Source organism: Fusarium fujikuroi, chromosome FFUJ_chr06 (genome assembly GCF_900079805.1).
Source record: "Fusarium fujikuroi IMI 58289 draft genome, chromosome FFUJ_chr06".
Classification (NCBI taxonomy): Eukaryota; Fungi; Ascomycota; class Sordariomycetes; order Hypocreales; family Nectriaceae; genus Fusarium; species Fusarium fujikuroi.
The window spans coordinates 2,375,495-2,388,359 of record NC_036627.1 but is presented as its reverse complement, the minus strand read 5'-3'; the positions used below and the strand labels follow the sequence as shown (position 1 = coordinate 2,388,359).

Below are 12,865 nucleotides of genomic sequence, written 5' to 3'. Positions count from 1 at the left end.
TATGGTGGTGTTGGTGTTGAAGGTGGCCGGGGCCTTTGAGCCAATGGAAACTTGCTCACTCGGCCGGGTTGGCTGATGGATACGGGCACAAGATAGTGGAGAGGGAAGAGAAAAGTGACATGAATGATTGAAATGCGGTAAAGTCGGAGTTTTCACTGTTATTGGGAGGGAATGGACCTTGTATTTATATCTAAACACGTTTCTTTATGATTAGAGTCGTCAAATTGCCAAATATGCTCTTTCGGACGTTGCACGGAAGAGAAGCGCCGGGTCTCCGGCTATACAGTGCTCCGTGTCGGCGGCGGCTGAATTGGAGGAACGGCCCTGAGCCGGGGAGGGGAGGGGACATGTTGGGCTTGGCTTGTAGGGAATAACCATTGTATCAACAACGTCAAGGAGAACTTTAGATCCTGGTGATACACTCTACTGCGTTCGTTCTCATGCTGAGATGTCCTCGGAACAATTTTTATCTTATCGCGGAACCATCTTCAACATGGCATGACTTTCAACGTCTGCTATTCCGAGCCGATCTTAGCTGAGCGGGCACCGAAACACCAGAATCGATGCGCGCCAGAGCCGAGAGCCAAGTCTGTCGTTAACTAGCGTGAGAGTGATCTTGCCAACCAAGTGCCTTGCTGGGATTAGACACCCTTTGGGCTCTTTAGGGCGTTTCTTGCCCGCTGCAGCCCCCGCATGGTGGGGGGCGCGACGAACATTTGCAGGCAGGTCGTCCGCCGGCTGGACAAGGGAAGGAGAAAGGTTGGGGTCCCTGAATAATGAACCATCTCTCTCGTCTTGGGTCTAGATCAAGATCCTCCGTTTTGCTTTGTTACATCTGCTTCTTACACGACAACAACGACATCGATATATGCCATTTTACACCAACCTCGCATTCTATAGTACTTACTTGCAGCGGCCATATACCACCCGCCATAGGTTCTCGTCGAGTCCTGGTACGACACTTTCATATAGTACACAGCCGTCGCGAACTTTGGAAACCCGTCTTCTGTATCCCGTCGTTTGCGACGCAAATTCCGAGTCCTCGAGTGTCGCCGAGTAATCCACGCCGCGTCTTCCATACACTCTTCTCTCATGTCGACTCTTGCGAGACTTGCGCATTTGTAGGCAATTGTTACGGCTGTGAGCCGGCCACCATCTCTACCACCATCCGTTTTGCTCCACTTCTGTCATCCGTCGTACATACGTTTCCGACGACAGTCTCACCATGCCTCTCATCAATGGAATTAAAATGGCCTGGTATGATCAATCCTGGCGCATTCAACTGCCGTCGGTCTGTTGGTTAGACTTTGCTAACTCTGATCTTGTAGCGAGCCTTGTATTCGTGGTCATCGCTCTACTAAATGTACACACGCAAACGAGCGACTAATGGTACCTGTTAGGAAACCAGGTAGACCTCTTAGTACATGCCCTCATCCGGCTTCTCGTCCATGTTCTTGCGGCAGAGTCACGGCCGCCATACCAAAGAAACAAGCATGCCATTGTGGTCCCGGCAAAGATACCGAAGCACCAAAGCCTGAGAATGGTGGTAGCACAAGCAGCTCCACGCCTCAGAGCCCTGTTAGCAAAACACCAGGTTCTGGATATCGAGTACAGAAAACGAGTTCGAAAGGCGGAAGTTCTAGCAGAAGAGAATCTGTTGACCCATCAGCCTTCCAGCGAATGGATCCCAAAATGCTCAATATTTTGCCCTCATTCGAGGACATATCCCAGAAGCCGGTCGCGTCTCTTCCTGACATGTCCCCCTATGGGAGTGTGGGTATGACACCAGCAGACAGCCCTTTTGGACCCGTCATGTATCCAATGTTCCAACCACATATACCCCCTATGATGAGCCCAGGCACATCAAAGGAGACCATGGCCGGCCAGTCTGGTTCAATAACGAGCACGCAAGTTCTAGAACAACAAATCCAACCTACACCAAAAGCCGGCTCTTGCTGCGGAGGAGGCAATTCTAATAACATCGCTTCCGTTCCAATTACAATGCCCTCGGTACCGAGTCCACCGAAAGCCAAAGCTAAGAGTTGTTGCTCTTCCAGCAACGACTCCCCCAAAGTCGACCAGAAGAACGATAATGCACCGGCCAACGACATACCCACGCCAAACAGCATGATGATGTCGCCTTTTCCGACACCCATCGTGATGCCTAACGGCATGTACGCCTACTACCCTCAGCCCACTGTATTCACATACCCACCTCAGTATGGTTCATACTTGCAGCCTCTTCAGCCGGAGCAATGGAGACAAGTAATGGCCGCGATGACTTTTGCTGGTCAAGGCGGCATGCCTTCACCCTTCGGAATGCATGGCGCAACATCGTTCCCGGCCCCGACTGCCCCTCAAACTCCCCATTCGGCGACGGGCACTTCTCACCAGTGTAGCTGTGGTGCCTCGTGCGAGTGTGTAGGGTGCGCAGCCCATCCGTACAACGAAGCGACGCAGAACTATGTTCGATCGGCCTGGCAGAGCATGATGGATACCGGTTACACCCATGTGAACGGACATGGGAATGGTGAAACACCCACAACAAATGGCCACAGCGTTACCACAAGCACGGCTTCTGTACCTCCTATCGGCTCTACTGACGGGACTGTATCGCCAGTCGCTCCACAAACCCCCTCTGAAGCGGCGTCAGGCATTAGCGAAGAGCAAGCTCTGTCGGCGAACGATTTCTTCTTTGTTAGTTACCCATTCGGAGACTCTTGTGCCGGTGAGGAGGCAAGCTGTCCGTGCGGAGATGATTGTCAGTGTTTAGGCTGTGTAATTCATGGCAACTCCGAGTCGGCGGTTGAAGCAGAAGGCCAGGTCTAGAAAACGCTTCTTCGATCAACATTTCATATTCGCCGATTAGAGAACGCACGGATGGAAGCAGTTCATCGCGCAAGGGGGAAGGGGAGGACTGCGATTTGCTAGTTTGCGGCGATTATACCCATTGAAGTTTTGGAATGGTGAAGAAAGCTACTGGGAGATTGAGAAGAATAGAGAAGTTCTGGCATAGTCAGTACGCATAGGAATACGATAGACTCCCCTTCACGCTATTATATATGCTTCTGAGTTCACATTATTAGTCTCATCGTCCTGCAAAGGCATTGATTGTGTTTTAGGTTCTGTAAACTACTAGGTACTAGGTAATTAACCAAAAAGTGACATTAAAGAAAAGCGGAGCGCACTGTGCTCATCCCTTGACCTCAAAATCTCATCTTAAAACACTTTGAACCAGATTCATGTCATCGATGTTCTAATTTTATCATCGCAACTTTTGATCGCTTACTTATTGGACTTGCAATACTCAGACATAGTCTCAAAGCTTAAAAATGGACCGCAGTAATTGGACGAGAGAGAGGTCGCCGCACCGCGACTACAATTATAGGAGAAGCCAGGATCGCGACACTTCATATAAAAACACGCGCTCACGACCACGCTCGCGATCACGATCACCTGATAACACACGATCTAAAACATCATCTTATCGACACGAGAGGTATCATTCTGAGCCCAGTGGTCGTCGCTCGTCTCCCAAACATCATCATCGCCATCATTCATCACATAAATCCCGGGACAATGCAAGTCGCAAGCCTGAGGCTGTGGTTAACCTACCCTTCAAGGCGCGGCCCTTGTCAAAAGCCGATCTACCTTCTTTCAAGCCACTCTTTGGTGAATATCTAAGTCTTCAGAAGCAGAAGAATATCGCAGAGATGGACGATCATGAAGTCAGAGGACGATGGAAGAGCTTCATCGGGAAGTGGAACCGAAAAGAGTTGGCAGAAGGATGGTACGACCCTGAAACCTTTTCACGAATTACATCGAATAATCCAGGTCCGCCTCAAGCAAGGCGTGCTTCTGTGCAACGGGATGAAGTGCGAGAGCCTATGAACGATAGAGAGGATCGTGAGAGCGAGGATGATGATGATTATGGCCCTCCACTTCCTGGTTCGGATATCACACGGCGGTCTGGACCAGGCATTCCCACACTCGAGGATCTGTCTTTACGAGCTGAGCTTGCCGAGGAAGACAAGCAAGCGTCTATCGCTGACCTACGCGAAGCGCGCAAAGCTGACCGCGCTCTACAGAAAGAGCGTCTCGAAGATTTGGTCCCTCGTGCTGAGGCCGGGACTCGCGAGCGCATGTTGGAAAAGCGAGCAGTAGTGGCGGACAAGATGCGCTCGTTCCGCGACAAGAGCCCTGATGCTATGGAAGTCAAAGACGAGAGAGAGCTCATGGGCGGCGGAGACTCGTTGGATGAGTATAAGAAAGCCAAGGAAAGGGAGCAACGCCGTAAGACAGACAGAGAAATTCGCAGAGAGGAGATCGAAAGGGCCAAAAGGGAAGAGGTGGAGGAGAAGAAGAGAGCATGGAGGGAAAGGGAAGAAGGGACTGTGAGCATGCTGAGGGAATTAGCACGGCAGCGATTCGGATAGAGGACATGATAACCTATATTCACCTCTCTTCCACTGAAGCCTCGAAGCTAGGTACGATATGATGGTGGATGAACAACTTGGCTATTCTTATTTGGTGGATTTATATGGTAGGTTTATTGACACCTGGATAATTTGGCGCACTGTGGGAGCGCACCAATTGGAAGTTTGGCCCACTCGAATCAAAACTCTTCTTCACGACTTTCAACAACCAGAAGAAGCAAAACTTGGACTCTGAGGTGAGGCTCAGATCTCAGTATAGACTTATCAGCGAAACCAGACGCGAGAGCGAGCTACGAGAATAGTTCCTACTTAGACTACGGAGGATTTCAGCTGCAGCGATAAAATTACACAAAAGTCCTCCGACGGAATCTTACTCCCACACCCATTTCAGACTGACTATTGCTCACTCTTCACTCGATACAATGTCTGGCGAGGTAGACTATGGATTTGGCGACCTCATGGATGACCCAGAGGACTACTGCCCACCTACGCCCCCTCCTACATCCCAAGTCTTCACTATGCAAAGCGGCAAGCCCATAACACTTCACCTTGTTGGTGCCAGTCCTACCGAAGCCCACCATCTCTGGAACGGTGCCAAGATGATCTCCGACTTCTTTGAGGAGGACCCTTCTCGAGTGCGTGAGAAGACGGTTCTGGAGCTTGGTGCCGCAGCTGGTCTGCCCAGTCTTGTCGCTGCTATTCTTGGTGCGCGCAAGGTCGTGGTGACAGATTACCCAGACCCAGATATCATCAGAATCATGCAGCAGAACATCGATGAATGTGACGAAACGGTGGAGCCTCGTGGCCGAATCGCCAACACTGTCGACGCTGTGGGCTTTGTCTGGGGCGCTGACCCTATCCCACTGCTTACTCGTCTAAATCCAACTGATGACTCTCACGAGGAGCGCTTCGATGTTCTCATCCTGGCAGATCTTCTATTTCGACACAGCGAGCACGGAAACATGGTCAAGACCATCAAGGAGACCCTCAAGGTGTCCCGTGAGAGCGTGGCCTATGTGTTCTTCACGTCATACCGACCGTGGAAGAAGGAGCTTGATGAGGGATTCTTTGACATTGCGCGCGACGAGGGCTTCGAGGTGGAACAAATTGCTGAGCGAAGACTCGACAAGCCACTGTTTGAGAACGACCCTGGCGACTTGGATGTGCAGAAAACCGTCAAGGGATATGCTGTGAGATGGTCTGCCGAGAAGTGCAGTTGATCATTGCAAGGGCAAAGGATAGATAGACGAAACTGATTGGCAATTAATTGGTTAATGAATGACGATTATGACACCAAACAAAGGTTGATGCTGTGGATTCTCTGACATATGCACTTGCACTGGCACTGGCACTGGCACTGGCACATGTCTAAGAGTAAGGAATCTCTGACTACAGAGACTCTTACTACTCACGAGACTGCTCCAATTGCTACGTTACTTGACCTTGTGAGGCTCCATTGTAGTAGATGCAACGAGCCGTCGGTAGGTGAGTACGTTCCCCACATCGATTCTTAAAAAGGCTCATCATAGCACAAGAAGAAGCACTTTTGGGACCTGCACAAGGAACTGAAACTCTTTCTGTAAATATCCGCGCCGAGTCTCGCTTCGTTTCAACCTCTTCAACCATCCTTGCCAGTGTTACAGAGCCTCTTGGCCGATGACCTGTCAGCTGCTTTGTATCTCCAAGTACCACCTGTTTTATACATAGCTCGAGAGGGGTACTCGGCCAGTCTACTACTGTAACGGGATTTTTGTCTTATTTTACCGGCGGTCCACAAGCCGCAGAATACCAGACGTTTCCGCGCCGCGCCGCAAGCTGCAATTCGTTCAACGGCCCAAAACCGGCATTTTCATATCACATCATGTCCACCTCGCAGTATCTCCAATATCTCAACAGGGATGGGTTTGTGGTCATAAAGTCGATCGTGAGCAGGGATAAGCTCGATGCTCTTCGTGAGGTCAGCTCAAAGGCCACTCAGCTTGCTCGTGAAGGGCATTGGCCTTACGGTACAGCCCCTTAACTATTGCTTTAAATAAATATTCTCCTAATGTTTTTGCAGTACGGACTGTAGGAAAACAATTCCCACCATGGGATGCCAGTCAGGCACGTGAGCACGGAATATGGGGTGTCCAACATCTCATGAACCCTGATCTCCCTGGTCATGAGCTATTCACAGAGCTGTACTTCTCTGAAGCCATTCTCGGCATTGTGAAGCAGCTGCTGCAATGCCAAGACGACCATCTCGTGGTGGAGCTGTTCAACATGCTTGTCAGACCAGAAAGGGATTTTGAGTTGAGGTGGCATCGCGATGACATCCCCGCTGAGGCTAGCGAGGACGAGGAGATGGAGCGTCTTGGCAAGCATGCCTACCATGCCCAGTATAACTTCGCTTTATGGGATGATGATTCTCTCATCGTCGTGCCTGGCTCGCACAAGCGCGCTAGGACCTCGACCGAGCGAAACGCAGATCCCTTTGCCAAGTCCTTACCAGACCAGCTTATCGTCAAGCTGCAGCCCGGCGATATTGTCTTTTATAACAACAATATTCTGCACCGCGGGGCTTACAGCAGCAGCAAGGAGCGAATGACACTGCACGGCTCCGTTGGCCATGTGCAGGGCAGCACTCTTCGAGCAAGGAACGTTCTACAGCATGGAATTGGTAACTGGGTTGACAAATGTGCTTTCGAGTCGCTCCCGGAGGAAGATAGGCGCAGGGCCGACGGTATGAGACAGCGTCTAATCCAGCTTGGCAGTGAGAGTGGTCAGGTTGGTTACTCACTCCAAGGCTGACCATGAGAGTCTGAGAGAAGCGAGGCCGGCCCCAACGCTTTTTGATGTCATTGCTTGGATATATCAATGCACAAGAAGTAAGGTACATCCTGTGAAAAATTGCAGAAATTAAAAGCAGCTGGGTGACATTGGACATGCATGACCTGACGAATACAATTCTCCATCTGATGCTGAAAGTCTACTGACCAAGGGACGGAAGAAAGGAAAAACTCAATGTCTTGATGCTCGGAAAAGCTTCATATAGTTTCGTATGAACTGAGGAGACCCCTCAGCTACTGTCGGCACCAGCAGGCACGAGCTTGAACAGCGTCCCGATAAGACACACTTCAAACCATTGCCAGTGTTATTACTATCAACAAGTCTTGATGGATTCTTACCTCCTTTTCAGTGTTACCGGTGTTGCACTTCGACACTGCGATACGACAGCAAAGGAAGCACATCCGAGTAACTCTGCCCTGACACGACCGAGGTTATCACGATATTATCCGGAACAAAGACCGACTTCCCGATGAAATCTAAGTTGCGGCACCCAATACAGATGCGGTTTTCCTAGGTTGTTTCTCAACCCCGCATTTGCACCCGGATCCAAGTGGCTGCCACCTCGTGCAAATCGTTTGGGGACCCCGGGTTTTGAAAGCTCGGCCAGATCAAGAAACTCAAAGTGTTGGGCCGACTCGAGTTGATGAGTGGTCGCGAAATGATGTGACTATCATTGTCTTCGGCGAGTCAGGTACGCATATGTTTAAATAGGCTTGAATCTATTCAATAAGTGCCAAGTTAGTATACTGCACCGTAGCCTTATAATCAAACCTTCTTTTCCCGGACTCGGTAACATCCCGGCGGAATGAAAATGATGGGCTCGGCTCATACACGGTGTGTAACGAAGAGTCAACCCCACGGGGAAATTGTCTATAACGCGGGGGTAAAAGCTAGCCAACAAAGGGCAATTCGAATGCCAGCATCAATCATCTACTCTAGCGGTCTGCACCTGCAGGGGGGGCTGGGGGCAGACTGACTGACTGAATGCTTGCATGATTGGGGGCAGACAATATTCATGGGGCACAGGGTACCCAGGTTATATGGCAGAGTGAGGCCTGTGTCTCCACGAGCTCAAGTTCCGACGATGCAAAGAGGACCAGTTGCCCATGCTGGCCCAGTGAACGACTGACTCCAGTTGAGCTTGATGAGTACTGTAGATGAGCATGGTCATGTTCTCTGAGCCCGGGCCTGGGTGCAAGATCCAAAGTCTAGACTACCCCACACGCACCGACCATCAATCCCCGCACCTCCACAGATCCCAGTACTCGCTTGTCTGATCTCAAAACCTCCACTACCTATCTATTAGTTACTATTAGCAAATACCAAAACCACCTACCGAACCTATACTGTGTATCCGAACTTGGCAAATGTCCCCGGGAGAATTTCTCAAAGGGACGATTTAAACGTATCCGAGTGGAAGCGAAATCGGTTCCGCTCTCGAACTCGGCGATTCTATTGTCTCTACCCATGCGAGACATTAGCTATTCGAGCCTGTGCTGGCTGACAGACAACGCGAGGCTGGTTGACGTTGAACAGCCAATGGGGATACGGCATCATATTCCTGTCTCAACAAAGTGCGAGAGAAGACACTCAACACGTCGGTTTTAGCAAGGACCCTGGACCTTGACTGTAGGCTGATCACCAACTTCTTGGGGGTGTTGTAGACAGCATCGTTGCAGCTACGTAAAGGCAGGTCTAGGACGGAAGCGGAGCCGACGGAGCAGGAGAGTTTGGGAAGAGTTTGGAATTTCCTTCTCGCTTGCAATGCAGCTGGATTGTGTTAGTCATTGCGCAATAGGGCGGACAACTTCCTTGGATTCCGGATCTCCAAGCGTGTTGCTTGTAGGATCTGCAAAAACCCGCACATCAAGACCGGATCTCTGGCGGTAGGTTCTGTTACTGCTGGGAATTCCGGTTCCATATTTTTACTGCCAGAGGCTGTGGCTTGTTGTTAGTGAAACAGTAGGATTTTATTGATGGCATCAAGAATCCGATCGGCCTGGTAAAATAGTGTGCTTAGAGAGGGCTGATCTGGTGTTGCTCAAGTTCCTTTGCTCCGCATCAGCCCTGTCTCCGCTTCCCACCCTGAACTGAGAAGTGATTTTCTTTCCGTAACGTTTTCTCGTAGCGCCTTTGATCTCCAAAGTAACGGCGCGAAAAGCGGCAGTGAGGATGAGAGGAGGAGTGGCTTTGATTGGATAAGCTACGTTGAAATGCACATGGGCGAGTTGAAGAGGTTGTCGATGTCAGTGGAAAGTAATTTTACAAGGTAGGTAGGTACCTCTTCAAGCTGAAGATGAAGGATCCTATCACGTGTAAACGAATGACTTCAGATAAGGAAGGCGGCTTGAAGAAAATCGCACCAAGGCAGGTGTATAGTACATTCTAGTTGTGTAAGGAAGGTATTAGGCGAGGTAGCTTAGATCATGAAGCCTCCAGGGCTACGTATCAAACATTAGCACATCCGTGTAGAATCCAATATTGGCCGAATCAACTCCGATATCGAGTTATCTCACTGGAAATTCCTAGGATTGTATCAAACTAAGCTACACTCGGGACATGTCTGTTGAGGATTAACCTCCCCAGACAGTTGACGGACCGACTGAGTTGTATGCACTCAATCAGCAGTCAGACTCTTTCAGTGCCAAAATGGACGGTCAACATTGTGTAAGTCGGCGGCGGGAAACGCGATTTTCCGCCGAATTTCGACCTTGAAATTTACTGGACATACAGCGTCGTCATGGTATGTGTATACGCCTGGGCCCCAAACTGACACGGATCTCAACCACCAAGGATAGACCTGCCGTAACTAGATAGCCTGTCTTTGGGGCTCTTACGATTGGCCCGGAAGGGAACTAGAAAATCCTGGTTGCAGGGGTCAGGATGGACAGGCAGGTCCTTTGCCCCAAACCCCCCATGGGGCGAGTGCTCCCCCCGCATATACCGGGCGGTACTTGGAGGGTACGTTCGGGTGGGAGCCGTGGAGAGCTGGAGGTCTGGAGATGGAAAATATCCAGGGTAGTCACTGACTGACTTGAAGGCTGTTGAACCTCTTCCTCGATGTTTTTTACATACATATCAATGTCTATTGTATTGAGTAACATCTTACCCCGTACTTACGGCTGCACTGGAGACGGTGCCGCCATGATGGCCGAGATGAATCATCATCGCACATTTGCAACCAGTTGAATCCTCCAGACTTCTGTCCCGTTTTAACATGTGCCTAGGCTATCGATAACCGCCCTTGCTCGCTTATGGCTGACAATGATAAATCACCTTCAAGACTTCACTTCCACGCCTCACAGCTCTGACACATGCCCAGGATGGCTTAGCAACACTGAGTGGGTGAGAGTTGACTTGGCTGCCCAAGCTGAATTGGCACAGACGAGACAATAGTGAGACTGTTCAGATGGTGAGGACGAGGTTCACCAAGCCCTGCGTACGCCTCAACACGCCGTAGCCTTGGCTACCCACTGAGGTTATTTGAACAAAGACCTGACAACCTGACAGACTTGAGCTTGGCCCAACCGTTTCTCTTCGAGGTTGCCAATAATCAGGCTGGTATGGTGTCAGTCAGGAGAAGACAGCAAGACACTCCGTTTATTCCCTATGTGCGCGCCTATTGAACGCAGGGGATTCACCTGAATCACCCATCTATGTCTGCCGCCTCTGTCCATTCGCCATTGCGGAGTAACTGGACAGTACCATTATGATCACCCTTTGAAAGTGCTTTTTATACCCTCGCGGCTGACTTTCCTTTCTTTTTCCTATGCTCTTTGTTTCCCTGCCGCTTTGTGGCTTACATTTTGGGCAGATTCAGTGGCTCCTTAGAGATCCATTCCCACAGACTGATGCTGTCCACTCACACTCCCCACACTGATTCGAGTTGGGAGTAGGGAATAGTGTCGGCTGTCAGGTCTGTTGAAGTGTTGCATTCATTTTACGTACAAGGCAGCTTAGTATCTATCCCATCGTTGAGTATGGAGGAGGCACGATATACAAGTATCAATTTCGGACTAACATCGCCCGACTCTCAAATCCAGACTCCTGATTCTTACAGTCAGGCTTGGCGCGATCAGGAACGCTAGGTATGCTAAACCAAGGTAGACAGCTCCGCCGCACTCAGGGATGTCTTGACAAAGTCCTACAAGTATCTCTTAGTAGCTTATCACCTCCAATTTCCCCGCCCTGGCCCTTGCGCCCGCGCTACGCCGTCATACCCTGTCCGACCTGAAGGCCGCAGCAGCAGCCCGAGGATTTTCCTACACCTATCCTCAAGCGTTATCCGAACCGATACAGCACCTAGGACAGTCTTAGGTGCTATAGTTACGCACAATCCGTACTGCAACTCTCACTTACGGATACGTACCTTGCCACACCATTCCTGTTGGGTTGGGCTGTCTCCTCTCTCCCCTCTTCACCCTGTTTCGCCACGTCTTGTCGCTCTTTTCCGCTTTCACGCCCCCTGTTGTCTTGCTTGCTCTGGGCGCATCTACGTGGCACCGAATGCTGAAGCTGTCCTACAGCAGGCACAAAACCCAGGCGCTACACCTTACTCGGTGTACTCCGCCCACCGCCGAGTTGAGTCGTCCACCAGGGACATGATTGCACGGCAAGCTCTTGGTTGACTTGGGTCGAGGTCCTTTGCGTATGTCCTCGAGCATTTGGGTTGTTACCAACCCCCAAACAACTAGAAAATGCGGTTGATGATGGGAAATGTCGCTCCAACACGGTACAGGAGGCACTGAAGGCCATGCGAATACATACACTATCTCGTCATGAACCCGCATTTACTCCATCTTGGCTGATCCTGGTGCCAGTGCCAGTTCCTCGGGTGTCTCGCCGATGCGATGACTTACACCGTAAACTTGACACACACACCAGCCATTCTGGGTTCTCCATCTTCTCCATGTCCGGGGCAAACCCCTCCTCGCTTGATGAGCGGTACTTCTCCGTGGTTTTGACGTTTTGCCTAGTTAGACACTTGTTGTTCCCGTTTTCTCCTCTTTCACATTCAAATTATCCGCCGTTCACGCTTACATGGGCAGGTTCCCCGATTGAAAAAATTATACATCAATTGATCTGGGCGTTAAAGAGCGCTTTCAACGCTTGAACAACGCTTGGAGGATTTGAAAAGTGATAGACATATGCAATATCCATATCCAAGTCTCGGAGCAGTCTTCCGAGAACACCGCTCAGCATTGCTGCTCACCTTCATATACTGCAACCACCACAAGAACGACAAACTTGATAAGATCTGGAAGGACGGTAACTGTGCAACAAGCACAGCACAGCACAGCCTAGCACACCAAAATCACACTACATACATACATATATCGAAGTGTACTCCGTACATACATACGCACTCTCAACACCAACAACCCCCCAGTGCCGACCTTGCCTTGGTTATCGGCTCGAGTGGGGGAAACAGCCGAGATATTGTGCAGTATTGTACAGTACTGACTGAATGTAGTGCACGAGAGGGGAAGCACTAAAGAGAAAGGGGTGTTTTGTCTTTTTGAGGCTTGACCTTGACCTTCCTTGACCTTGTCCACTCCATCTCATCCCATCCAGCTCCTTGGATTTCATTCACTCTCCTT

At 50.3% G+C, this 12,865-nt stretch overlaps 4 protein-coding genes; all 4 read left to right on the top strand.

Moving 5' to 3' along the window:
* Nucleotides 1-1,225: 1,225 nt before the first annotated feature.
* FFUJ_06082 (related to putative copper-activated transcription factor) lies at nucleotides 1,226-2,829 on the top strand (the record flags this gene model as incomplete). XM_023579367.1 has 2 exons in its annotated part: nucleotides 1,226-1,257; nucleotides 1,329-2,829. The coding sequence occupies 2 exons, from the start codon at nucleotides 1,226-1,228 to the stop codon at nucleotides 2,827-2,829; spliced, it is 1,533 nt and encodes a 510-aa protein (XP_023432215.1).
* A 503-nt stretch (nucleotides 2,830-3,332) lies between these two features.
* FFUJ_06081 (related to RNA helicase HEL117) lies at nucleotides 3,333-4,436 on the top strand (the record flags this gene model as incomplete). The annotated part of the gene is made up of 1 exon (XM_023579366.1): nucleotides 3,333-4,436. One exon carries the CDS (start codon nucleotides 3,333-3,335, stop codon nucleotides 4,434-4,436), a length of 1,104 nt encoding a protein of 367 aa, XP_023432214.1.
* Nucleotides 4,437-4,858: 422 nt separating this feature from the next.
* Nucleotides 4,859-5,656, top strand: FFUJ_06080 (related to Putative nicotinamide N-methyltransferase; the record flags this gene model as incomplete). Its single annotated transcript, XM_023579365.1, has 1 exon — nucleotides 4,859-5,656. One exon carries the CDS (start codon nucleotides 4,859-4,861, stop codon nucleotides 5,654-5,656), a length of 798 nt encoding a protein of 265 aa, XP_023432213.1.
* Nucleotides 5,657-6,297: 641 nt separating this feature from the next.
* Nucleotides 6,298-7,226, top strand: FFUJ_06079 (related to Putative nicotinamide N-methyltransferase; the record flags this gene model as incomplete). XM_023579364.1 has 2 exons in its annotated part: nucleotides 6,298-6,442; nucleotides 6,496-7,226. The coding sequence occupies 2 exons, from the start codon at nucleotides 6,298-6,300 to the stop codon at nucleotides 7,224-7,226; spliced, it is 876 nt and encodes a 291-aa protein (XP_023432212.1).
* Between the last annotated feature and the right edge of the window lie 5,639 nt (nucleotides 7,227-12,865).